The following is a 27298-nucleotide window of genomic DNA, read 5'->3' as shown; positions in this document are numbered from 1 at the left end:
AGGTTGCCCTTTTATATAATTAGGCCTCTATTAAACTTAATTAGATTCTGCTTAGTTAACTACTCTTACGGCTTTGCCAAGAACTTGGCCTTTTATAGTTTAGTTTCTTTAGCGTCTATAAAGGTCTAGTCTACTAGAAATAGGGTATTATTTATTTAGAGTCTAATAATACTAAGGCCGTTTAATAGGCTGTATAGGAGGTAGGGGTTGTAGGTTAACTATTCTATTTTAAGTTTACTAATATGGTGCTAGTGGTATGTCTTAAATTAATGGTTTCTAGCTTCTAGTACCCTATAAAGAGGTTTTATAACCTATAAAATTGTTCCTAGTTATAAGTTAAGCTTATAGGGTGGTCGTATAAAGATATCCTTACTTAGGTAGGTATTTAACTACACGTAGGCTTATAAGATGTCCCGTAAGTAAAGGGCTACGGGTTTAGTTTACTGTAGTTTAGGTGTAAGTGTAAGTATAATCCGTTAACTAACTTATTAAATTGTAGGTAATTATATAAGGACTAGGTCCTTTCCCTAGTTATTATAAGCTTATATAATAAGCCTTAATTTCTTAAAAGCTTTATTAGTACTAGGGTGCTTAATTTCGTTAATAAAGCGTAAGTTAAATATACGGACGCCTTGCGGAATATCTTTTTCCGTTATAACCGCAAAGACGCCCTTTTTAAGTAGTCCGTTAATTTCTTTACGCCGTAAGTCTGTAAAAGGGGTTTCCTATACTAGAACTAATATATCTATAGGCGGAGATTGCTTTGCGGATATGCTTATAGAGGTTAGGTGATTCTTTATTATAGGGTTCTTACGGGGGCGTCCTCGGCTACGCTTTATAGCAGGTTTAGTAGGTTTAATGGGTTTCTAGGGGACCTCTAGGGTAGGTAAGGGTGCTTTTAGTTTATTTAATTTGGCGGGTGCTTCTAGTTCGTCTAGCTCGACGTTATAGGTGTTTTTAGACCAAAAGTAGGGTTTTACGGACGTGCTTCTAAAGCTAGTTGGCCCGCTAGGAAGTTATACGCAGCATGTCTCGTTTTTTACGGCTAGTAGACAATAGGGTCTATTCTAGCTGCCGCTTTTACGCTATATAAGGACTTTAGAGTTAAGCGGGAGGTTATATATTAAGGTTGTATTAGGTCCGTTACGGTAGTATAGGGCATTATTAATAGTTTGTTTGGCCTGTAGCTTAACTATCTCGGCTATCACCTTCCGTATTATAGCTACTTGTTTTATAATAGACGGGGTAGGAGGGCCTAGGTTGCTTATTCTTGGGTAGGCTCCGTAAACTAAGAGGGTAGGTACTAATCCGTTAGGGCTAGCGGTGCTATTAACGGCTTTTACGGCTATCTATAGAGCTAGTTCCTTTTAAATGTCCTTATATTTATCCGTAATAATCTAGTAAGCTCTTTATAAGGCTAGGTAAGCTCGCTTAATAAGCTTAATAGACTAGTACGCCTTAACTGGAACGGCTTTTGTTAAAATAGCTATGGCCGTAGTATACTGTTGGAATTCCTTGCTGATAAAGTTTTTACTAGCGTTGTAGGTAATATACTTAGGAGGTCTAAGGTATATGTTAATTTAGTAGGTCTATAAAATGTCCTAAGTATATTTTGCGGATATATTTTGCAACTAATGGGTAGCTTAGTAGTGGGTTGCCTTGTTAATTATATATAATACTAGGCTGCCGTTAATGTATATAATATTTACGTATACTAAGTGGTTGAAATTAAGATTCTTATAAAGGGTGAACTTAAATTGGCCTAGGGAACGTCTGTATTTCTGGCAAAAGGAGTAGTATTTAATTAGGTGGTTAATTGCCTTCCTGTTAATGTTGTTATATCTAGAGCGTTTAAGAACTCTATATAGCTTTTCGGCTAACGGGTGGCCGAAACGGTGGTATAGGTGGTGGATTTCCGTACTGGTAAGGTAGTACGGGTTATAGTCAAAAGATTCCTAAATGTAGGTCTGTAAAGTCTCTCCCTATATAAGGAACGGGTGTCTAAATTGTTATATAATTAGTAAGGTGATATGCTTGCTTCCTAGGGTAGTTATAGGGCCAATTAGGGTGTCCGTAATATTATTATAGTATACCTATAACCTATCTATGTCTATAAGATAGAGTAGGAAGGGGGTATCTGCTTTTACTATGTGGAAGTTAACTAGGCTAATTAGAGTCTTAACTTTAACTAATTTAATTAATGCGGTTAAGCCGATGCCAAATTAAACGTTTATAGCCCCAGTTTGCGTAATATTAATGTCCGTATTGTTATTTATAGTGGTCCTATATGCGAGGTATTGTCCGTAACCTATAGTAGACTTCTTAGAGGTACCTGTATCGATTATAACGCTATAGAATTCTTTAGGGGTGTAGCGTTTTGTGGTAATATATGCAAATAGGTCTTGTTTACAGTTTATAACATCTATAATAGGCCTAACAGGTATGCTTATAGGCTAGTTTTTAGGTATAATTAAGTGTGTAAAGGAGCGGTCGGCTAATACGGTTATAATATTAAAGGCTTAGCTATCCGTAAAAGGTCTAAAAGTGGTTAGGAATGTCTCTAAGGTTTTTTATTCTTAAGTGTCTAAGTAAAAGTTAATTATAAGGGCTTCTATTAACTTATTAGGGGGCTTTTCTACTTTCTTTCCTTTGTATTCTAAAATAAACTAGTTAATATAGCTATTAAGTCTTTTCCTGGACTTGTTACGTTCTTCTTAGGTATGCCTTATAAACTAATATCCTTCCTTACTATATACGAAGCACTTCTAGCTAGTTTATCTATGGGGGTATGTTTTTATATAGGGGTTGCTATAGGGGTTATAGGTAGGACTTGGTCGGTACAGGTGCTGCTAGCGGTAGCGGCGGTCCGTAAAGTAGACGTCTAAGTCTATTTGCGGATATTAAATATCTATAATAAAGGCTTAAGTGCTACCTGGTGGGTTTAAGACTTCGTACGTTATAATAGAGGAGCGTAGATTATTAATAAGGCCAGCTAAGGTATCTGTAGGCTTATAGTAGGTGTCACGGCTTAAATAAATGCCTTTAAACCGAAGCTTGAACGAATGCTATATTACGAAGATACTAAGCTAAAGAGAAGGAAAAGGGGTCGCTAGGACCGATGTAAACAAATATATAGGGTAAGCCGCTAAGGCGCTAGCTTTGGGCGGGCNAATNNNANGTCGGCAGAATATNGNAGAATTTGGNANGTAANGTGCGATAGCGCCGTTANATCACCCCCCTCTTTAAAAGAAAGCCTGCCCTTAGGCTTAGTTAGAAATAGGGTAGCATTAGGCTTATAAACGTAGGATTACAAAAATATAAGATAAGGAGATAAAGGGGATATAAGTCCGTCCTAACTAAGTATAAAGGGCGATTATAGGCTAAGTGGAAGCACTAGGCTAGAAAGAGTAGCCGCTAAAAGTCTTGGCACGGATCTAATTAATTAGATAACTTTAACCGGCAGTTAAAGTTCCTGGACATCTGAAATTTTATGGTACTAGCAGAAAACGGCAGAATATGGCAGAATTTGGCAGATAGCTATATTAGGGCTTTAGGGCGTTTTTGTCCCTATATTCTTCCGGTAACTTATTATCTTTATTATGCTAGTATTTTATCTATTTATCTAGGTACTTTGGGGGTCCAGGCGTATTAGGGTATTAGTTATAGAATTCTTTAAGCTTCTAGGGGTAGCCTATAAAGTTCCATATAGGGTACTAGGTTGGGTTAGGATTATAGCCCTTCCATTAGACACGGTATTTTAGCGTTCCCCATACTATCTTATAGGCCAGTATTTTGTTAACCTCCTATTTATTATTACCGTTTACTTAAACTAGTAGGGAAGGCTTATTCTTTTGTCTAGGCAATAGGTCGTTTATAGCTTTCTATAACTTATCTAGTAAGAAAATAGGGTAAACCCTAATTAAGTTTAGGAGCTTTATCTTATATAAGTTGCCTATCTTTTTAAGAACCTTATATGGTCCTACTATCTAGTAGTTTAGCTTATAGCTGGGTCGTTCGGTCCTCTAATTCCTTATTATAACCTAGACTATATCGCTAGGGGTAAAATTAGGCTCTTAACGGTGTTTGTTTGCCTGCTATTCTATTAACCTCTAAGCTTTTTCTAGGTTCTCGCGGGCTACCGTCTAGGCCTCCTCTAATTATTTGGTGTACTGTTGGGCCTTAGTATAGGATAGCTTCTCTTGTATAGTTTAGGGTTCTTCTAGCCTTTTCCAGTTAAAGCTTATGCGGGGTAAGTATCCCATTTCTAGCTAAATTAGGGCAAACCCTATGGAGTTATAGGGTAGGGTTGCTTGCGCGTAGTCTATTAAGGGTAGTAGTTTAAACTAGTTGTTCTAGAAATAGTTAACGAAGGGCCTAAGCCTCTAGTCTAGGTACTAATTTATAATCTCTGTCTAACCGTTTATCTAGGGGTAATAAGCCGTAGAAAGCTTTAGCTTAATGCCTAGAATCCGGGTAAACTTATTCTAGAAAGCTAATATAAATTATAGCCTATAATTGGATATAATAGTATCTGGTAGTTTATAGATTTAGTAAACGTAATAGATATATAGCCGGGCTGCCTCTTTAGCATTAATGTTCTTATAATATAGAATTAAGAACGGGCGTTTACCAAAGCGGTTAACTATAACTATAACCATATTATATCCGTTACGGTCCCTAAGTGGTTTATAAAAGTCTATAAAGATATACTGCTAAGGGCGCTCTGGTATCGGGAGTGGCTTAAGTAGTCCTAGGATCTTATCCTGTAGGATTATAGCTCTCTAACAGTCTTTACAGTTCCGTATATATTAATTAATATCTATAACTATTCTTGGCTAGTAGTAGCGGCAGTTAATAATTTTACGGGTCTTATTCTTGCTAGGGTATGCCGTAGAGACTTAGTAATAAGCTTCGCGGATTAGTTTAGTCCGTAAATTATTAACGTTAGGGACTATAAGCCGCTCCTAGTATAGGAGCAATCCTTCCTCTATTTTAAAATTAGGGTTTCCTTTTACAGCTTATTTACGGAGGGCCCTTAGGGCGTTGGCCGTGCGGTTTATAGTTAGGAGGCGGTTAATTAGCCCTATTAGCTTATCTAAGGACTCCTTTATTAGTGCTAGCTCGTTTTACTAGGAGTCTAGCTCCTTAAGGATCCGCGGGTCGAGCTATTCTAGATAAAGGAGGGCGCGCGTCCAATATTAGGTCTTTAGCTTATTTTAGGGTCCTATATCTTATTCTCTTTAGGTTAAAGTATTAGCCTTAGAGTTTTACTTACTAGAATGATATATAATCGTAAAGAAGAATTAGGAGAGTATTTTAGCTTACTGGGCTTATCGCCCTATAAGCTACTTTATAGTTATAAAGTACTCTAGGGCTTTATAATCTGTATATATCTTAATCCGGGAGTTTATACCTTTAAGCTCTATACGCTATTAGGAGAGTAATTAAATAATAGCTAGCATTTCTTTATTATGTACTTCGTAGTTATACTTAGCTAAGTCTATTATCTTTAAGAAGAAAGCTATAGGGTACTATTCGCCGTCTAGATATAACTATAATAGGATTCCCGCTATAACCCTATTAGAGGCGTCTATTTCTAGCATTAATTTAAAGTCCGGGTTATAGTAATAAAGAATTAGGGAAGAGATAAGCTAATCTTTTACCTCTTTAAAGGTCTTTATATAGCTATTATTAAAGACAAAAGGCGTATCCTTCCTAGTTAGTTATATAAGAGGTTTTACTATAATTCCGTAGTTACGGATAAACTAGTAGTAGAAATTATAAAAACTAAGGAAGAACTAGATTCCTTTTATTATATAAGGGGGCTTTTAGTTACGGATTACCTCTACCTTCTTAGGGTTAACCTTAATTCCTTCTATAGTTATAATAAACCTAAGGTATTTTATACGTTTTACCCTAAACTCGCATTTCTTAATATCGACTTATAAGCCCGCGTTCCGTAGTCTCTCTAAAACCTTCTTAATATAAACTTAATGCTTAAGTTCGTTGTCTAAGTATATAAGAATATTATCTAGGTATGCCATACAGAATTTGTTAAAGTAATTAAAAAGAACGTCATTTATATACCTTTAGTATATAGCCGGTCCGTTTATTAGTCTAAAAGGAAGAACTTTATATTTATAGGAACTATAGCGGGTATAAAATGTTGTTAAATATTTAAATATAGGGTCTATCCTAATTCGGTAAAAAGCTTAGTGGATATTAAGTTTAGTAAAGATCTTTACCTAGCTTAGACGTGCAAGGGTCTTGTTAATTAAAGGAATAGGATACCGGTCCTTTTAAGTAATAGCGTTTAGCTTTTAATAGTTAATATAAAAACAAAGGCCTCTATTAGGCTTTTTTATAAATAGGATAGGGGAAGTAAAAGGGGCTTAACTTAGCTCGATAAACCCTTTATCCAGGTTATTAATTAAGTACTACTTTATTGCTTTTAGCTTATCCATTAATTAATAGTAAAGGGGGCTATAGCCTAGCGAGTTATTGGCCTCTAATTAAATCTTATAATTGTACGTCTAGTAGGGGGGTAACTTATTTAAGGCCGCCTTTAAAAATGCATCCTTATAGCCTATATAAATGGTAGAAAGGAGGCGTTTAACTAGTTCCTTATTAGTTTCCTTATCTGGCCTTTCCTCTCTATTATTAATAATTTGGTTAATCTTATATAGGCTTATTATAAAGACCTTATTGTCCTTCTGGTATATATTAAAGTAGAACGCTATAGCGCTAATTACGGCAATATCTATAGTAGGGGGGTTAACTAATAATAGGGGCGTATATGACTTTAGGGACTTCTAGGGTACTAGCGTTATCATTACTCCTTTTAGCTCCTATTATATCTTTTAGAGGTTATCCCTTATATCCTATTAATACGTTCTTTTCTATAATGGTTAAATCTATATAATTTAGATGTTATCTACGTTATTATCTGTCCCGCTTCCGTATATAGAGTCCTCTTTAAACATAGCGCTTTAAAAGAGTATCTTTATTAATACAGAGTTCTTTCTAGCTTCGTGGTAGGCGTTCTTTTAAGTAAAGGCTAGGTCATGGGCTCAGACATCCTACTAATAAGTAGGGTCAGCCCTTACGGCTAGTGTCTTGCGGTTAGTTTAGATCTCCCTAATAAAGGAGGGTAACCTTAGTCTATCCTCCGGCTAGATAAACCGTCTTTTTTATATATTTAACTAAATATTAAAATAGGACATCTATTTTTGTCTAAGGATTATATTATAGGACCCTAGGTCTAGGATATAAAAGGGGATACTATATTAGCGTCGTCCGTTAAGAGCAATATATAACTTTAAAACGTGGGTAATAGGCTAACCGGCTTAGCTATTATAGCCCTTTACCTAGACGGGCTTCTCTAATTAGATGGCTTCTATATTTAGAAACTTAGTAATATTATTTGCATAGGCAGTATTTATAAAGGCGAAGCTATTTGCTTTAGTATTAATAAGGGCGGTTATATTAACTCTATATCTATTTTAAGATACTATATATAAAACTATAAAATACTTTCCACCTATTAACTAACTAAAATTAATCTCTTTAAGATTAATAGGGTACCCTAGGGGGGAGTCTTTCCTTAGGGTTCTTCTTTTCCTAACTTATTAGACGTTTCTCCTTCCTCTATCTCCTTAATATCGCCTATATCCTTTAGCTCTAGGCAGGATAAGGTAAAGTAATCTTGCTTATTGCAGTTAAAGTATATAGCTAAGGCAGGGTTAATTAGAGTATTACGGCAAATACTAGTTAGTGGCGTGGTATATAGCTAGTTAGGCAAGGCTCGCCGGTGCGTAGTTATAACCGCCTTTAGTATAAGAGCAGTCGTAACTTATCTTCCTACTTTAGCTCCTATAGGTGTAGCTAGCGAGTTCTAATTATTATAGAGTCGCTTCTACTAATTAGGGCGGGCGTTAATCCGCTTTAGTTCTAAGTCTAATAATAGGTAATAAGCTATAAGTCTTTTATAGGTTAGTAGGTTATTTAAGGTTATAGCAATCTTTTCTTATAGCTAGATTATTAGCTTATTATATAGGTCTAATTAGTAGTTCTTAAGGGGAACCTAGCCTTCTCCTATAAGGTATAGGAATTAAGTCTAGAATTTAGTAAAGGGTTAGTTTGGTTTTATTATTAGGTAATTATAGTTATAACGGGTATCCCGTACTTTATTTAGGTTAACATAAATAGCCGCTAGGTGCTATATTATCTTATTAATAGATATAAATCGGATAGGGAAATCGTCCTTAAACTTAGCTTAAAGGTGCCGTTAGGCGTCCCCAGTGGTTTAACTAAAGAGGTAGAGTATTTTAGCTTTTTTAGAAAGGAAATAGTTATAGTTAACGCGGAGCTTTCCTTATACTTAAATCCTCTAATTCTTAAAGGTAGGGTCTATCCTATTAGACAGTAGTAGGGGGTTAGGGAGCTTAACGGACTTTAATTACTTTATTATTATATCCGTACTCCCTAGTATATTGTATTTAGTAGAGTAAATAGGTCGGCTAGGGCTTTAAGAAGGGGAAGCTAGGTTATTTTATAGGGCCGTAAGGCTTTCTAGGATCTCTTATAGGGTCTCTTATATATTTCTCGCTTTAAGANAATTNGCTTCCTAGCTGGCTNCNAGGGCNCNAATCTACTNGCGTATGTCTANNANATTATNATTATCTTTAATTTCTGATCCTAATTAGATCTTAGGTTCCTCTTAGGTAGAGGCAGCTCTCTTAAATAAGCTTACTTTAGGTACCATTATTAGCTTCTTAAGGTTTATCGGTATTATACGCTTTAGTTTTAATTCTAGGGGTATAGGTCTAGTCCTATCTAGCTTATAAGGTAGGATATTATCTAGGCCTTTCTAGGCAATGTAGAGTTGTTTTGGTGTCTAAGTATAGCGCGTTAATGCGTTGTTGCAGATAAAGTTTCTTTAGAGTGGGATATTATTAAGGCCTTCCCAGGCAAGGTAGGGAGAGCTTAGTATAATATCACGGCTTAAACAAATGCCTCTAAACCAAAGCTTAAACAAATGCTGTATTACAAAGATACTAAGCTAAAAAGAAGGAAAAGGGGTTGCTAGGACCAATGTAAACAAATATATAGGGTGAGCCGCTAAGGCGCTAGCTTTGGGCGGGCTAATCACAGGTCAGCAGAATATAGCAGAATTTGGCAGGTAACGTGCGATAGCGCCGTTACAGTAGGTGTACTTATAGGGCTCTACTTCCTGGCAGGCCGTAATAAGTTTATTATATAGGAAGTTGTCTGTTTAAAGCTTAGCGTTAAGGCTGTGCTATAGGTACTAGAGGTCTTTAATAAGAATTTATAGGCACTCTATAGTCGATTTTTTAGTATTCTTATCAATTACGGTCTATAGCTTAGTCGTATTCTATTAGGTAAGGATATTACGCTTATATTCCGGTCCTTTAAAGTAGTTGCGGGTAGCTTTATATAGCTTATTAAAGGGAACACTAAGAGGGTTGCTCTTAAGGTTAGTGTAGTAGTAGTTAAGTGCTAGGCCGCGCAGTATAGTGGAATAGGCTTGGCTGAATTCCTGTTTAGGAATATTAGCCTTCCGATAGAGGTCCGTAAAGATAATAAGTTTAAAGTTAAAGTTATCGTTTTTACTGCTATACTTAGATTTGTTAGTATAGAGCTTAGCTAAGTTAGCTAGCTCCTTGCCGTAGGTCTTTACTTAGGTGGTTTGCGGATCTATAACTTAAATAATAAAAGGGGTTTAATCCGTAATTTGATTTGCGGGGGTATTACGGTCCGTAATTTGGGTTACGGGGGTATTGCGGTCCGTAACTTTAGTACTAGGTATACTTTGGTCCGTAAGATTAATTCCGAAATTGCTTAGGTTTATAGAATGAATTTGGTTAAGTAGGTTAGGTATAAGGCTAGCGATACTATTAAGTTTGGGAGAAGTAAAGAGTTTATTAGTGGTTTTAACCTAGTTTAGGATTTCCTCTTTAGTCTATTCCGTTTGGTCCTTCTCCTATATTGTGTTGTATAAGGACCGTGCAATAGTAACTTATTTATCCTTTTTAACCCATACACCTTAGTGACGTAAAAGGGTTCGTAGGTTATAGATGGCAGTAGGGTTATATGCCTTAAGAATAGCTTCCGTAAAGTCCGTAAAGTCTTCCTTGTATTGCTCCTATAGGTCGTCGTTTAGAAGCTTATAGTATCCGTATTTAAGGATTTTAAAATTAATATAGTCGTTAACGCCGTCCGTAGACGTGAGGTCGACTCCCTAACTCCACTTCTTTTGACCTTCGCTGATTTACTTGCTTAGGTCTGCCATACTGTATATGTAGTGTAGTACGTAGCAGGTGGAAGAGGTCTTGTGGTAGGCCGTAAAGGTAGTTAACAGGTCCGTAACGGTTTGTAGGAGGGTAGGGGGTTTCCGTAAGGTCTTGTAACGGTCCGTAAAGGTAATTGGCAGGTCCGTAGTAGTTCGCAGAAGGGTAAGGGGTCTCCGTAAAGGGTCTGAGAGAGGTTGGGGGTATTGGAGGAGGGTAGGGGGTTCCGTATAGGTCTGTATTCGCGTCTATAAACTTCCGGTAAACCGTACTAAGACTTGAATAAGTATACAGAGTTGGTGATAGTCCGTAATCCCCGACTTCCGACCTTCTAGTAGGTCGTACTAGGAGTCTGAACTGGTGGTCGCTGTCGAGTATCGCTCGGGGGGAGGTGTCGAGTGATTGCTGATCTGTGCGCGCTCACTGATCAGTGTTCGTACTAATTTAATAGCACGAGTGAGTCATATCCCGGGGCATGAAATACGTATAGTATCGTATGCTCTTTGGGATGGTGGTGACTGTCGATTCTATTGAGGTAGACTACGTGGTCTATATACTGACGCGCCTCCCCCCTGATTAGTCAGCACGTAGGTGGTTGGTGCACGAACGCGTATTTACGCGTTCGTACACCAGGTGCTGTAATTATACAGTTAGAGTCTGGTAGAATCGGCTGGATAATGATATCAGAGAGGTCAGAAATGTAATTCCAGCGACGCTGCTTTTGGGAAGGCTCCTTAGGCCCACATGGGCCCCTCAGCCTGGGGCCACGGAGGGCGCAACGGTGGTTTATCGGGATAATCACTGAACGGTGAGCCGCCAGGATGAGCATGGCTAAATTTATTACATCTACGCCGAAGGGATGCCTGGAGAGTTTGCCCCCCACGAAGGGTGAGTCAAAGGGTAAATCTCACTCAGTTCGTACTGGCCTGGAGCCATTCTGCTTTATATTCATTAGGTCTATCCATTAGTCTTATACATAGTGTGTAAAGTCATGGCGGTATCATGGTACAAACAACCGAAGCGTTGACCCTTTAGATCCCAGAAGGTCTGAGTGCATGTCTAAACCCCTTCGATGACTAGTAATCCGTTGTTCTTCTAAAATGTACAAGCTGACCGAGGCCATTCTGGCCTGCCCTTGGCGTGTTGTGAACTGATCGTTAAAGTCTTCGGAGCTAATATCAATCGGTTGATGTCCCTAGTTGTTGCTGAGCCAGCTCGCGGATAGCTTGTAACATCTGTTGGTAGTTCGGATCATCCCGAGATGCATACTTGACCATATATGAGTGGCTGGAGTTCATACCCATACGTTTCCCCCCACTTATTCTTGTGGTTGATTCAGGGGCCGTCTGCGCGTCACATGTCATTAGTCCGCGGTCCTAAAGAGATCAAATAAAACAATGTTCGAACTTACAAAAATCGGAATGGAAAGCCAAACAAGTCCATACTTTGTGGGCTTTAGCTCGTAGAACGAGACGAAACTGACAGTAGACGTCTCCAAAAACTTCTGAAAAGCTTTATCAAGTTGAACCAAATACTTTGACCCCACTGAGAGTCTCGAAAGAAAGGCTCCTGGCAATCGGAACAGACGGCTCATAGGAAGCGTAAAAGATGCTAGCTTGGAGCCTTGGTGAGGTGTCCCAACAAAGATCACTCCGATCACAGAGGGCAGAAAGCTGACAGTGTCAAGGGTTTGCTGTCCCATAGCAAGGGCCTAGTGATGTGTCAATTACGACGAACATGGCTATCTTCTCAGAACAGAGTGTGTGAGAAGCTCAAGGCATCATTATACCCGTTTCACGACCAGCCCGCCAAAACTGTGCCCGATTAGGATTATTGAAGTCATGTCATGCTGAACGAATACATTAGCCAAGTCATCTCGCGAAGTCAGAATAGTACCGCACGTCTTTTTGGCGTTGTTGCTGGATGCAGAATGTAAGTTGAAGTGCTTCATCCTCAAGCTCGGTGGCAGGAGTCTCCGCCAGACTCAAGGCCGCTGTGCGCAGCATAGCTATTTGGGGAGCGATCAGCAACAGGATCGCCGCAAAGTTTGCAAACAAACGTTTCAGCCCTGTTGTATAAAAAAAACAAAATGCGGAGAGAAAAGGCCAATGTACCGCACAAAGACACGACTGATCGTCGATTCTGCTTCAAGGGACTCGACCTTGGATCTTTTACGGGCTCAAAACTCATGATCCTAGCCGTAGGAAGATCGACCGGTAACAGGCCCTGCAGCCAATTTACGCCGTTGTTAGCCCATGTGTGATTCGGATCTGCCCATAATCCTTGAACAGCAATGATGCTGATACTCAGTCAGCTTGTAACGGTGAAATGATTCTCAAAAACATACCAGACAGAGGGTTTTCCAGCTGGTTCAAAGCGCTTGATTATTTGATATGGAGCCATGTATCGGGTGATTGATCGTAGGGGAGGATTGATTTTGCTTCGCAGGTGCAGTGGGAGACGATCGGTTATGCTAGATTACAAAAGTTGCAAAACCTTAACTTTAGCCTTACTATGATGATCGTCTGGTACACGCTTCGTATTTTTCCTAGTCCCGCGCGTTAACTTCACCAAAACCTGCGCGCCATACTAAATTTTCAACCATTAATTAACAGCGAACCAACGCTTTTATTGACGACCGACCATCGACAAGTTCTAGAACTTTATGAGGCAATTCGAACGCTATTAGAATTATTCTGAACGGCCAAGTGGTTGCTGCTGGAAAATGTACTAAAGCTGTCACCGCGCGGTCGTACTTAGTCGCACTCGGTCGCACTCGGTCGCATCTGCTGCTGCCCACCTATACAAACGCCAGACGGTCGGTAGACACCTTAGAAACAGCAAGTAGGCAACGAGTCAACGAGTCAACGGCGAGCCAGCGACGTTGAGGTAGTTAGACCGTTGGTAAATAATGAGGCACCTCGGTTACGCAGGCAGAGAGGCGGAAAATGAGGCTCTGTAGATGTCGGGCGTGATAAAGTAATAAAGCGGTTTACGGAAAATTAGCCAGCAAGGCTCTCTTCGCGGGCGTTAATTTAGTTATTCTAACTACCGTAGATAGCTATCCGGCGTATTGTTACTATAAAATTGTGACGTGACAAGCTCCGCACAAACCTACAAAAGGTAAGCGAATGACTGACAAGATGCCGGGCACGGCTGTGCGGAACAATATATATAAGCGAGGTGACTTTGTCACCTGACAAAAGTACACTAAAGATTGTATAATCTGTATCCCCTTGCACCGTCAGTGTGCACAAACTGGTCTCCGTGCGAGGAACACCAAAAGTCGATTATTAGTGGTCGGTGCGGGTCGACCACCCTCCCTACTTGTGGTGGCGATATTTAGTGCCAAATCAATTAATTACTGTTAGATATCACTTCCAAGCAAGCTTACGCAGTTCGACGCGTTCCGCATTTTCACTAGCTTTAAAGTTGTAATAACTGTGTCCAATAAATTGTGGCTCGTGCGCACCAATTAAAAGGCCTGCTTGAAGGGAAATATTGGGGAAGTATTAAACGTGCGCGGGCGTGATGTAGAGTACCTAGAATTTCTCGCACGGGCCACTTATTATTGGCAGTCATCAGTGCAGGGGATATTATCTATCTGCTACTTATTTAGAGTTTTAAGTGATGCCTGCGTATGAGGATGTAGAGGGCCAAGGGCTAGGGCCATTTTCGCATTAGGGGGTGTTCGGTTGCGACTCCATATTGTAACCGAAATGGAGCTCAAATCTGAATATGAGGTGGGTGTTCGGTAAATCTGACGACTTTTGAATATGGAGCTCCTCCATATCGGTAAGCGCGTCAAATTTGCAAGCTATACTGTATACAGTAGTTGAAATGAGGTTCTTGGCACCATTTTAATATGTAGCTTCGAGCTCCCGTTCCATATTCCATATTAATATGGAGCTCCAATATACGCGCCAAAGTGATAACTTCTCGTGATATGGCGACTCCACACGCCTCGACCGCGATACTGCTGTCGCATTTGCAAGCCTTATATGATGTCATTATCTTAACCTTCGTGATCGCGGGCGTCGCTGTAACTCTACTACGGCTCGTACGGGAGGTGGGCAAAGATGTAGGAAACGCCGATCGTGGAGAGGGCGTTGGCCGAGGAGGAGACTCCATTATTACACCAAAGTAGGGAGTCGCGATAGAGGCCTGGTGGCAGAGAGGGGCTTATTCGAATCGCTCACCGATGTCAATTATGCATTATGCGAAGTCAAATATGGAGCCTCATCTGGAGCCTTAACCGAACGGTCGACTCAATTATATATTCAATGGTAGCCGCCACTAAAAGGCGCACGGATTGACAGGTTATGAATATGGAGGCGATATGCAACTGAACAGCCCCTTAGTAACATAGCCTCTTCGTGGCGACTTTGGGACTTCCACGAACATGTTAGGTTGTTTTATACTGGTTAGCGTATTTGGATGCTTTTACGCAAGGACCTTCTTTCTCGTCTCTATCACTTGCACCTCCAGCTCTTCGGCCTCTACTACCGTCCTTGATCACCGTATGTCGACGCCAGGTTGGCCATGCTAATCAGTGTGTCTGGATGATCTTCTCCAAGCACCCTCTTTCTCGTCTCCATTACTTGCACCCCCAGCTCTTCAGCCTCCTTCCACCGCCTTTGATTCTTATACATTAATGCCAAATCGGATATGCTAACCAGTGTAACTGGATGCTCTTCTCCAAGTACCCTCTTTCTCGTCTCCATTACTTTTAACATTAGCTCTTCGGCCTTCTTCCACCGCCTTTGATTACTATACATCCACGCCAGGTTAGCCATGCTAAGCAGTGTGTCTAGATGCTCCTCTCCAAGCACCCTCTTTCTTATCTCTATTACTTGTAAATCCAGCTCTTCGGCCTCCTTTAACCGCCCCTGGCTATCATATACTAACGCTAGATTAGCCATGCTAATTAGCGTAGAAGGATGCTCCTTCCCAAGAACCCTCTTCTTTGTCTCTATTACTTGCACCCCTAGCTCTTCAGCCTCCTTCCACCGCCCTTGATTCCTGTACATCAATGCCAAATCGGATATGATATTCAGTGTGTCTGGGTGCTCTTCTCCGAGTACCCTCTTTCTTGTCTCCATTACTTGCACTTCTAGCTCTTCAGTCTCCTTCCACCGCCCTTGATTACTATACGTCCACGCCAGCCTAGCCATATGCTAACTAGTGTGTCTGGATGCTCTTCTCCAAGTACCCTCTTTCTTGTCTCCATTACTTGCACTTCTAGCTCTTCAGCCTCCTTCCACCCGCCCTTGATTACTATACGTCCACGCCCAGCCTAGCCATGCTAACTAGTGTGTCTGGATGCTCTTCTCCAAGTACCCTCTTTCTTGTCTCCATTACTTGCACTTCTAGCTCTTCAGTCTCCTTCCACCGCCCTTGATTACTATACGTCCACGCCAGCCTAGCCATGCTAACTAGTGTGTCTGGATGCTCTTCTCCAAGTACCCTCTTTCTTGTCTCCATTACTTGCACTTCTAGCTCTTCAGCCTCCTTCCACCGCCTTTGATTCTTGTATGCTAATGCCAAATCAGCTATGCTAATCAGTGTGTCTAGATGCTCCTCTCCAAGCACTCTCTTTCTTGTCTCTATTACTTTTAACCTCAACTCTTCAGCCTCTTTTAACCGCCCTTGATTACCGTAGGTCGGCCCCAGGTTAGCCGTGCTAGTCAGCGTGTCTGGATGCTCCTCTTTAAGCACCCCCTTTCCAGTCTCTATCACTTGCGCCTCCAGCTCTTCGGCCTCCTTCCACTGCCCTTGGTTCCTATACGTCGGCGCCTGGTTCACCATGCTATCTAGTGCGGAAGGATTCTCCTGCCCAATCACCCTCGCACTCGTATCCATTGATATTGCCAAAGGATCGCTATCTGAGCTATGCTCCGAATAAACGTCCTCTTCCATGATGCAGCACTCTCCACAGAACGGATTCTGTGGCTCTATCTCTCGCTGCTTAAACTGCGAGACTAAATAATAAAGTTGTTCTGCACTAACCCGGTTGTCATATGGTTCTTGAAGCATTGCATCGATCCACGATTCTACAATGAAGGGTAGCCGAGGCCTGCGACGCGGATTGTGAGACAATGTGTTAGTCATCCAGTCCTGAAAGGATGATATGTTACTATAAAATCGATGGACCTCTGTTCGCGCCCTGAAATAGTCACGCAAGTCTTCAACGGAATAGCCGTGAAGGACAGTCCATATTTCTAGGTAAATGCACCCTAAGGACCATATATCGGACGAAGAGTTCCGTTTCTCATGGCGGGCAACCTCTGGTGCGCAATATATAAGGCTCTTGGCGGTATCCTCGGTGGTAGTGCTTCTAGTAAGATTCTCCCAGTCAAGCGATATGCCGAAATCGGTGAGGTAGACTCGTTTGGCCTTGACTAAGATGTTCTCTGGTTTAATATCACGATGGCGGATCTTTGTCTGGTGTAGGTAATGTACAGCACTGGCAAGACAGCCGAAGAATGTACTCAAGCTTCGCAAGCTTGATTCGTCGCTAGTAGCAAAAGTAAAAAAGGAGGCAAGGTTACACTCCGCAACAGGGGCCATGAGGATGCCGAAGTGTTTAGAGTCTGTATAGCTGGCTATCTACGTAACATTAGTATTCGACGAATGCCATCACCTTCGTTTTACAGAGCCACTCACCAATTCAACGCAGTGATTGTGTTGTATGCGTTTCAGAACGTCTAGTTCATTCTTGAAGCTCTTGAGCTGGATTTTACTCTGTTGATTTCTTCCCACTCTGCGAAACCGCTTTCTGGCAAACTCCCGCCCACTCAACGTACTAATGACTTTGTCAACGTAGCCGAAAGCTCCCTCACCAAGTCTTCCAGCCTCCTTGAAGGGGAATTCATCATCACGCCCAAAATGTGCGTGTCTCGCGAGCTTTGGATTCTCTAAGCTAACCGCCTTTGTAAGCACTGTCTTCTGTGCTTCAAGGAATTCATCATGCAACGAGGGTCGAAGTGATAAAGGGAGCGAGGAACGGGATAAGGGCAACCATAAGTCAGTTATGCCGTAATTGATAAAGCTGTCAAGGAGCTGAAGTTGGTCTATTTTACGGAGCACGATGTAGAGCCTTGGCGTGACACTCCATTCCGACCGCCCAATTTTGCGAAGGAGCTGTGAGACCCCTGTGCAGTCAGCATCACTATATGATTTTATAGATTCGGAAAAATAGTCCCCAAGGTTATAGTTCGTAGATAATGTGCAAAGGGGACCTAAACTCCGGAGTGATGGATGTGATTTACTTTCGCCATGATGGCTGTCCTGTTGGATGCGCTGTTGCTGCGATACGGCAGTGCTAGCAAATTCAGAGCTTCCGTGTGTACTTATATCCTTAATCCACTTACGAAGCTCCCCAGTAATTGCTATAAACCCTGGGTCGTTTTCATCCTCAAACTTTGTCATGCCTATGTGATTACTTCGTATGCCGATAGGAATGTATCCAGGGAGGATAGCCGAGTGCGACGGGACGACCTAGGTGGCCCGTTAGAATGCAAGAATACGGCAATGTACCGAACTCGACTTACTACACCAATGCCTGGCAGAGGCAGCTCTTCGTAGAAGCCGGTAATCTCAATTGGCTGAAGGCCATCCTTAGCCCGTGCCCTAATTAAAGTATGGAAACTATCTTGGATCTGTGCAAGGACCTCAGTGTCGCTTTTAAGGACTGCAACAATCTGAGCATTTGTCTGCTTTAACACGCCGATGGACCTGGCTACCACTTCAGCCCATTTTGCCAGTCCAGATCCGTGATGGGGGGTGCCGAGGAACAAAATGCCGTGGGTTGAGTGAAGGATTCTTCGCAGATGGTTCTCTGGTCTCTGTGATGCCGCTACTAATGCCTGCAGTAAATATCAACCTTTATATGCTTTCCCATTAGGAGCGAGGCGGCGTACATCCTCACACACAAGGCCGCCGAGGCTGTGACACACAAAGACGATCGGGCGGTTGTTCTGCCAGCGTAAGCCACCTGCTCTACATATCATTCCCTTCTTAAGCTCACAGTATCATCGTTCTCCCGGTACGTCGCAACGGCAGTAAGCAGGTTCATCGAATGGTTTCCGATTCTATTCTTTGAGACCATGCCCATCCAGTCCGCAACGTATGCATCGTATCCGAATGTAAGGACTCGGGCATTGGGGAGTGTGTCCGGAAGCAAGGTTTGAGGCCATGGCGCTTTGGCATCCTTTGCCGTCCATGTCTTTTCGCGGTCTCCCGTGAGACCATGTACGAATATGATACTACGAAGGTGAGACGGTGAGTTAGAAGATCTAATGAACTAGTTTAAAGATAAAGCACTTGGGGGACAAGCTTGCCAGAGAAAAAAGCCAACTTACTCTGCAGCGCTGTTCTGCGCATCGTGGAACAGCTTAATGCCCGAAGGAACAGTCTTCCTGTGTGGGCCAGTAGTGGGGTTGCTTGGAAGAGAAGATGAGTCGCCCGTGGGGTCTTCAGCCCTGTGATGTGACAACCGTTGCGTGTTCTCCATCTCGCGCGTTGGGAGCGTGCTGATCTGCGACGGCAGGCCCGTCCGTCTAATAACAAAATAAAGAATGAAGCTGTAATGGGCGAAAAGAGGCCTGCGTGTTTGGATTTGAGGGCCTAAAACTCAGCCTGGCGCTTGCTTGTTCTGGTCTGCAGCCTGTGGCATCCAATCCCGTTTCGTTAAACATGATCAAGGTGATAAACTATATATAGTAGCCTTGCCCGATTCCTACCATATTGTCCCGTTTCTCCCATTTAACATTTGCTATCTTTTGCAACCTTAAAAAGCTATTCTGCAAGCTGAAAATGGGGGCAGGCCTGTCGCCGATAGCTAGTGCAAACCGGCCATACCCTTGTAGACCGACGAAGGTTTTGCTCAAAACGGCTTAGTGCACGGCAAAATCTCGGTAAGAAGGTCTGGCACTGAGATAACTTTAGCCGAACCGCCAGCCATGACTTTTCTAGCGGCAGGGTTGCATAAGACTGCTCCTGCTAACCTCTAACAAGCCGCCTATGTATCTATGCCGACGGAAGAAACACAATCTCGGAGGGTTTTCTGGTGGATAGCAAACGTACTCTAATAATATGGATCCGCGAAATCGAGTTTTCGGGTACCTGCCCACTCAGCAGCCTATTTCACCGAATCAATATATGTCACCGTACTACGACCCTCGGCTGTTCGGAGAAATTCAAATACCACACAGTGGCTCTCAATTCCAATATGATCAAGAATATGTTACCCACGGGCCTGTGGTACATGAAGGTTTTGTTCCTAGTAATAACTTTGACGATTTCGATGATATCGAAGACGAAGGAGCTTATCCAGTGCTGCCACCACAACTTCAATCATCGTTTGTGGGCTTTAATCCTCAAACAGATTTGTTTCAAATAGATACTTCAGGTGGCCTTGAGGATGAGGAAGAGGACGATGAAAGTGAAGACGAAATCGATCCGACCGCTGACGAACAGTTCCTGAGCTTTATCCCAGACCCAAACAACCCTAATGTTGACCCCGATTATGCAATGTCAGACGGAGAGCAGGCTAGTCAAGATGAAATGCTAATCGACGAATCTTTGCAAGAAACCCTGCTACCACGGCGAGGACGCTCGCTAGGCACTGGCAGAGGAAAAGGCCGCCGTGGTCGCCCACCTAAAGAATCTCGTCCAAAACCAAGAGGCCGTAGGAAAGGAGCAGCCCCAAAGGGTGAAGGCCAACGTGGAGGAATGCGGGGAAGGAAAGGACCTCGTACGGTTGCTGATCCTGGGCCAGAGTTCAAGAATCTCCAAAATCGTGCGAGCGATGCCTACGTTGAAAAGAATTACCAGGCTGCTATCGATTATGCCAATAGAGCTATTCAGCTCAATCCGGAGATATTTGCAACTCATAGCCTCCTATCCGAAATCCATCTGGAAATGGGAGACATGCAACGTTCTCTAGAAGCTTTAATTGTCGGTGCTCCAACCAAGCGAGACAAGAATCTTTGGTTCCATATTATCGAGCGAATTTGGGATCTCGAGGAAGAAAAATACCCCCTGTACAACCGGGGAGTCAAGATTGCCCTCGCCCTTTCATGCCTAAAGGAAATCCTTTTGATGGATCCGAATGACTACGAAGCCCGAGAACAGAAACTTAAGATTGAAGTAGAGCTTGGAAATAATGGCAAAGCTATATCACTTTGTGCAAAGATGCTAGAAATCCGACCTTCCGAGACTGAGGTTGTTCGAGAAATGGCGAGGTTAAGTACAAAATCTGGGAGACATGCTGCAAAGTACCTTGATAAAGTCCTGAATAGTTTCGGGAGCACAATTACCTATTTTACAAAGAACGAATCTCCTGCAACTAGCAACTTTGATTGGTCTTTACTAAATTACTATCTAGAGCTTCTAGAGCGTGTAAAGAATTATGACAAGGCTTTAACAAGCTTAAAGATGCTCTCTAGATGGCTGCTTGGCAGGAAGGAGGAGAAATATTGGGATTCTCAACAAGACGATCGGGAGTGGGACGTTGGAGATGAGCCCAGAAGGATTGGAGTAAGTGGGTTTACTCCTGGGGATTATCCTAACGAAACGTATGGAGAAGGTATGCCTCTAGAAATAAGGGTGAAAATGGGTGTTTATAGGTTGCATATGGGCCCTTCTCATCTTGCTGAAGCTTTGGTATGTTTTGGCCAACTACTGCACTTTAAGCTGCTAATTTCTTTAAAGAAACATTTCGAGTTTCTCGAACCGGATGACGAATCACCAGATGCAAAGGTCATGGACTACGGCGATCTCTTCCGCGAAGCTGCCGATACTTTCAAATCATTAGGTTATCACCAAGAAGCGATTCGTTTCTACGAAGCACTCCAAAGGAACCCCGATGAAATGAATGTAGCATACTATCTAGGGCTCGCAGTTTGCTACACAGCACTTCGGCGAACATCGGATGCAGCTGAATGCTTGCAGACTGTGATGAGCACAGACACGCAGAATGTCGAAGATCTCGTACAACTAGCAAAATTCCTCGAGGACTTTGGGATGAAGGAGGCCGCAATTCGTAAGGGTAGAGAGGTGTTCAAATTGGGAAGGCTAGACCTTCTCAGAAAAGCTGGATTCAAATCGATCGCGGCTGTCCAGCCAGCCTTTCCTCCGAGGAAACCCGTTTTCAAGAACGAAGACAGAAAGAACCATATGAGAAGTATGCCAAGGAAAATTGCCCCAAGGTCTGTACCAAGGCATGAGTTGAATACTGGTTTGGATCTGGACGAGAATTCCGATGAAGCGTTAAGCGGTACCAATGGCCCTACCGGAGGTCATGAGTTGAATACTGGTTTGGATCTGGACGAGAATTCCGATGAAGCGTTAAGCGGTACCAATGGCCCTACCGGAGGTCAACCACCGGAACGGTCAAGTTCCAGTAGGAGGCCGTTTGAACCTCAGAAATTTGGGAAGCAAATGCCTGGTTCTTTTGAAAGCTCGTTCATAAGAACGTTCCAACCTGTCGATGATCCCCAGTTTTCTAAATCTGCTACTGTAAGATATAGGCTAAGTCAGGCTGCTGCGAAAAGGCCAGCAGAAATGCAGGCAGCCAAGGATGTGGATCTAAGAATCAAAGATCAATTTAAGACTATGAAAGAGTTGGAGGAAGCCATAGATACTGGAGACCGCCTTACCACAGAAGAATGGATGAATGCGGCAAGCGAAATGATAGCTGAGTTCATGAAGTTCAAACTCTTCTTTATGGACAGGAACCTCCCATTTACTGGATACTTCCGGAGGCGCGGGGATTGGTGGAAAGATGCGGCTATCACCGAATTAGCGTCTTTCGCAAATAGGATCGACAGTGGCGGTAAGTTGCCTCCGATGCGCAGATATGATCGGTGCTAAGAAGTTCTGCAGATCATGATCTCGATGCTGAATTAGATAATGTTGCCAATGAGTTCCATGACATTTCATTTGAAGAGTGGTTCGACATATTCTGCTCATACGCCACACAATTGGCCAAAACAGGGAACGGCGAGCGATGTTTCGAGATTCTAAATGCAGCTTGTAAAGCCAACGTCTTCTTCACAGAAAGGAATCGCCTACATCGGATCTACGTCTGCTGGTTAGGTAAGGAAATTTGTTTACAGCTGTGACTGGATCCTAAGTAACTGACGCTCTCGTTAGCCTGTGCTATCACTCTCAACGATGCTGAACAAGTCTGCTATGCCTGTCGTTGGTTCATGAAGCATTATCCATTCGATAGCGACCTCTTCCGGCTCTATAACATCTCCAATCGGCTCTGCTCGGGCCCAAATGGTTGGTACAACTCGGGACCAGCCCAGAAGGCTATACTCCGATACGTCAAAGCCATGGACTTTACACTGCTCACACCAGAGCAGCGTAAATGGTACAAATTCAACAACACTGAGCGGTCCTCCTGGACAACTGGAACCGGGCTAATGCACAAGATCAAAAGCCACGACCCCACTCTCTTTGCCCTCTACGGCCACGTGCTTGTCGCCGCAGGGACCTACGTGAGTGCGCTGAACTACTATTTCCGAGCCTATGTTATCACTCCTGACGACCCGATTGTCAACCTCTCAATAGCACTTTGCTACATCCAGCACGCGATGAAGCGGCAGTCCGAGAACCGCCAGTATCAGGTCCAGCAGGGCCTTGCTTTTCTTTTCCGCTACTACGAATTGCGGACCAAGGATAACGTCGCGGTTCATATTCAAGAGGCCGAGTTCAACATTGGCCGGGCATGGCATGCTCTCGGCTTGACACACTTGGCGTTCCCGGCGTATGAGAGGTGCATTGAGATGAGTGGCCGTGTGCGGGAGGAGCAGCAGAATCGTGAGAATGGTAAAGTCGAAGCTGTGGAAGATTTTGCGGCTGAGGCGTCGTTCGCGATTCAGACGATACTTGCTTTGACGGGAAATTTTGAGGGCGCGAGGAAGGTCACTGAACGAGGGCTTGTTATTGAGTAGCTCATCTTTTCTAGCGTGTTGCATTTTCTAGAGTCTGGTGCAAGCTCTAGGGATATGGTGCTTGTAGCGCCTGCCTTTCCCGGCGGCGGGTTAAATTATATACCTGCACATAGTTGTGTTTGGGGATGGGGCATATGCGTTGATCATCTCCACAATATCAGTGTAAGCGGCATCTAAAAATTGAAACAAACATTTCAAAATATATTGGAATCTTAACTGAGATGTGCTCTAAATATAGCTTTCTCGACTGATCAATTTAGGGTATTCTGTCATATCTTCACCAGACCTTAAGCCAAAGAGAGTTCATAATTCGTTACCGGACCATCCGAAACCAACAGACGCTTACCGATACAAACCAACCCACCCCAAATACAAATTGTTAACACAGTCCAACCAAAGATGCCTCTCGAAACCTCTTAATCTCCCCTCTCATCCTCTCACAGCATAATAAAGCGCACCCAGCTACCAGCCCCCCCTAGCCCTCCTCTCTCTCACCTTCCCCCTACCAACTCCCCATCCCCTCACCGTCCTCCTTACCACCGCGCCCCTCCACAAACTCTGAAAGCTGACCACATCCCTCTCCAACCTCTCTCTCCTCGCCTCCAGCACACCCTTCCATGCCCTTTGCAGCACCACCGCAGCGCCCACCAGCCGCTCGCGCGTCCGCACCACCAGTGCGCAGTGCGCCGCAACCCGCATCAACGCGACGCGGCGGCTCGCAGTGCGGCGCGCCAGGCACACGCGCCAGAAAGCCTGAATGGTAGCTGCAGCGCGGGCAGCGCGGGCGGCCGGCAGCAGGCGCGAGGCCAGGAAGGCGAGAGTCGAGATCGTAAAGTCGCGCGAGGGTAGGGCGGGGGTGCTGGAGAAGAGATTTGTGAAGGCGGCGGAGCAGCCGGCTGAGTGGAGTTTTGCGGCGAGGGAGAGCTTGCGGGAGGCCCTGGAGCTGGAGATGGTGGGGTTGTGGGGTAGGTAGGCGTCGACGATTGCTTCGAGGGCTTTGCCGTCTGCGAAGGCGGTGGTGAGGTTTGCGACGCGCAGGCCGCGCAGGCGCGCGATGCTGCGAGCCCAGGCGTGCAGGAGGTGCGTGTAGCGTTCTAGGCCCTCGAGCTCAACGGTGTCGTCCTCGTTATCCGAGTATAGCTCCGAGCTGGCAGTGCCGAAGGTGTGCTTCTCGTACCACATCTGCCTGAATCGGGCCGTCTCCTTCTCGACTTCCGCCCAGTTTATGAGAGGGCCTAAACCCCATTTACAGACTAGGGCCCAGAGGAGACCGAGCGTATTTTCGCGGTGGCCATCAACGATGTCGTCAGGTTTGACGTCGGAGATAGCGCGGCTGGGGAGGCCTTTGACACCTTCGAGGGCGCTAAGGGCGATCTGCACGTTGTAGAGCTTCTGAGCGCGGCCGATGCTGGGGAATTTTAGGTGCTGGGAGAGAATCCAAGGTTCCTTCTGGTCTAAGTCGAATGTACTGGTCAGAATATCGCCAGTTGGCATCGTAATTGTCAACGTCTCCTCAGAACGCGATGCGAGGGTTGACGGAGGATATAGGAGTAACTCAACTAGCCTCGTTAGGAGCACCCCATTCCTGAGATCGGTGGCGAGGTTGCTTATGTGATAGGTGTATTCTTGTAGAGGGTATTGGATGTGTTCAACGCGGTAGTTGAGATGGCCAAGTGGGCGGGTTATATCGCCTAACGATGGTAGCAGTATTGATGCTAGAGTATGGAGCACTGTAGTTGAAGATTTCTGGGGAGATGAAATCTGAAACAGGCAACCGGGAAGGATATCTGTGGCCTTTGCTTTGTCCAAAAGGAGGACAAGCATCAAGCTCCGAAGTACTGTTCGGCGCCATGACCAACCTTGAGATCCAAAGTCATCACCATGAAGTTCGCTCTGCCGGGCGATGCTTGCAATGCTGCCAACGCCTGTCTTAACACGTATGGCGTCTTCGTTGCGGATGATAAATGTATCTATGAACCCTTCAATGGCTCTCCTTTCCGCTCGCACCTGGCGCTCTCCGCCGTCTGAACTAGTGGAGACTCCAGATAATCTTGATGAGACTGGAATCTGACGGCCGATGATAGTTTCTGCTGCCGCTTTCAAGGCCCCTAAGTCGTATGTGTCAACCCACAACTTCAAGAATTTACGGCGGAGGCCAACATCATCTTTCAGGCGCAGAGTCTGCGCGAGGAGATCTTTCGGTATGCTTAATGCGCCGTAGAGTAAAGATGCTTGGAGGCGCTTATGCAGTAGTGGCATAGCGGGCTCATGATATAGTGTAATAAACTTCTTTCTTAGTTCATCGGGATCCTGTTCACGATTGCAATCCTTGCTGGCAGATTCGAAAAGACTATTGAGTAGTTGCGTGATAGCAACCTCTTGGTAACTCAGCCAATTATCCTCATAGAGCTCTGGTATTGAAAGGTTCTCGGAAAGTACTGGATATCTCTCTTGTTGCTGCGAAGCTTTCTGGGCAACGAGAGGAACGTTGAGCTTCGAAGGAGGCCGATCTGTTTTGTGTCGTCGTAACGCGCTTGGCGGAGAGTTCGTCGGCTGGAATGGAGAAGACGAGTTCGTAGGAAGTAGCTTGGAAACTCTTCGTGTAGATAACTTCTGAGAAGCAGCAGAGGCAGCCGTCGCGTCAGCTCTAGTTTTTAACGATTTCGAGGGAGATCCGGCATGGCTAATCTCAGAGCTTATTCTCTTCCGGCTTCCCCCAGCCTTAACTCTGGAGCTTTGAACATGCTCATGTTGCTTCGATGAAGTAAAATGGACCTTGGATGACTTTCTGACATGACTTTTGGATTCTTCTTTCCCAAATTGAAATCGGCTTTCTTTCCGTACGGGCTTCGCATCATCGATTAGTGACCTCCCAGGCGGTATGTTCTCCTTTCCACCACCTTTCCCCACAACATCCTCAGCGAATATCACACCTTGCACAGGCCGGGAGGTTTGCTGCAGAGGACCTCGTTTTGGAGGTACCGCTAACGACTTTCGAGATGTTTTCTTGTCCTGCCGCAGTGCTGATACAAGGCTCCCCGGCTCCTCCTCCGATAAAGTCACCAAATCAAGACCAAAGTCCGGTGATTTCATTCTCCCACTCCTATGTTTATGAGTTGGCGCCCCCGGATGAACCGTTATAATGGTGGTGTCCTCGGACGGAATGTATATGGTCCTCCGGCGCGGATCCTTTCTGATTTCCGACTTCTTATGTTCATGCCTCTTCAGCCTATCCTCTTGAACCTGTATAGTTTTCTCGGTTCCCAAAGGCTCTCTGTCCGCTAGGACGGAAGATACGCGTCTTCTCGTTGGTCGCGCCAATTGTGGTTCCTGAACTGCTGGCGGGGCAATTGGCATTTTTTGCGCTGGATGTGCTAAGATCGTACTCTTCCTTGCTCCTAATTCCCTGCACACAATAGAAGCTCTACCCCTACTAGCCTCAGCAATCTGGTGGTGTTGTTCCTCGAGGGCCACATCCTCGAAAATGTCCATCGACGGGTTAAATGTTGACTTCCGCGCTGGATCCCTCGGGCGCCGCCTCGGTTTCGCATTCCTGATATGTGTTTGTAATTCTGTCGTGTATTCTAAGGTAGTTGTGGTATCATCCTGTAAATAGGAAGCGCCCGAGTTCGCGTATGTGGAGGAGCGATTTGCGTTTGTGTAATAACGATCGATATTTTGGAACGATGGATTCGGTGCGGGGCACGGTGTTGCCTGAGTATACCGATGCATGATTGCTAGAGTGCACGATGTACTCTACGCTTTTCTGAAATGTTGCGGTCTGGAGCAATGATAGAGGTGCATGGTAGTGTTGCGGTTCTCGGGCACGGACGCGAAACGAGATTCGTTTGTTTACCGTCAGGTTGCTGTGGGAATCAATACCATGAGACCATCGTGGTCCATGCCAATTTGCGAAGGGGGCCAGACGAGAGTATTGTTTCGACATACCATAGTACACATGTCCATGATTATACAAAAGGTGTTAAGATTAACTTCCTACCAACAATTGTAATTTTTATCATC

At 44.1% G+C, this 27298-nt stretch overlaps 6 protein-coding genes across 6 annotated transcripts; 1 reads left to right on the top strand and 5 right to left on the bottom strand.

The window, feature by feature from the left end:
- Positions 1-11224: 11224 nt before the first annotated feature.
- On the bottom strand, positions 11225-12475 carry K441DRAFT_653051 (uncharacterized protein). The gene is made up of 4 exons (XM_067647466.1): positions 12212-12475; positions 12100-12159; positions 11722-12021; positions 11225-11656 (listed from the first exon to the last, which is right to left on the bottom strand). Exons 1-4 carry the CDS (start codon positions 12314-12316, stop codon positions 11489-11491), a joined length of 633 nt encoding a protein of 210 aa, XP_067508999.1. The 5' UTR covers positions 12317-12475; the 3' UTR covers positions 11225-11488.
- Positions 12476-14812: 2337 nt separating this feature from the next.
- Positions 14813-16118, bottom strand: K441DRAFT_539559 (TPR-like protein; the record flags this gene model as incomplete). Its single annotated transcript, XM_067642563.1, has 2 exons — positions 14813-15458; positions 15589-16118. 2 exons carry the CDS (start codon positions 16116-16118, stop codon positions 14813-14815), a joined length of 1176 nt encoding a protein of 391 aa, XP_067508998.1.
- A 180-nt stretch (positions 16119-16298) lies between these two features.
- On the bottom strand, positions 16299-17486 carry K441DRAFT_462085 (kinase-like protein; the record flags this gene model as incomplete). The annotated part of the gene is made up of 2 exons (XM_067641788.1): positions 16299-16919; positions 16977-17486. Coding segments are annotated over 2 exons (1131 nt in total), but the record flags the coding sequence as incomplete, so codon positions are not given.
- A 183-nt stretch (positions 17487-17669) lies between these two features.
- Positions 17670-18825, bottom strand: K441DRAFT_538200 (uncharacterized protein; the record flags this gene model as incomplete). Its single annotated transcript, XM_067642518.1, has 5 exons — positions 17670-17810; positions 17864-18178; positions 18233-18289; positions 18340-18577; positions 18674-18825. Coding segments are annotated over 5 exons (903 nt in total), but the record flags the coding sequence as incomplete, so codon positions are not given.
- A 502-nt stretch (positions 18826-19327) lies between these two features.
- On the top strand, positions 19328-23446 carry K441DRAFT_627860 (TPR-like protein). Its single transcript, XM_067646178.1, has 5 exons — positions 19328-20978; positions 21027-21612; positions 21691-22149; positions 22200-22412; positions 22470-23446. The coding sequence occupies exons 1-5, from the start codon at positions 19407-19409 to the stop codon at positions 23273-23275; spliced, it is 3636 nt and encodes a 1211-aa protein (XP_067508995.1). The 5' UTR covers positions 19328-19406; the 3' UTR covers positions 23276-23446.
- Positions 23447-23498: 52 nt separating this feature from the next.
- Positions 23499-27031, bottom strand: K441DRAFT_653044 (uncharacterized protein). The gene has a single exon (XM_067647465.1). The coding sequence runs from the start codon at positions 27005-27007 to the stop codon at positions 23738-23740; it is 3270 nt and encodes a 1089-aa protein (XP_067508994.1). The 5' UTR covers positions 27008-27031; the 3' UTR covers positions 23499-23737.
- Between the last annotated feature and the right edge of the window lie 267 nt (positions 27032-27298).

This window comes from Cenococcum geophilum (assembly GCF_001692895.1).
Source record: "Cenococcum geophilum 1.58 unplaced genomic scaffold K441scaffold_4, whole genome shotgun sequence".
In the NCBI taxonomy this organism is placed as follows: Eukaryota; Fungi; Ascomycota; class Dothideomycetes; order Gloniales; family Gloniaceae; genus Cenococcum; species Cenococcum geophilum.
This window is presented reverse-complemented; position numbering and strand designations above follow the sequence as displayed.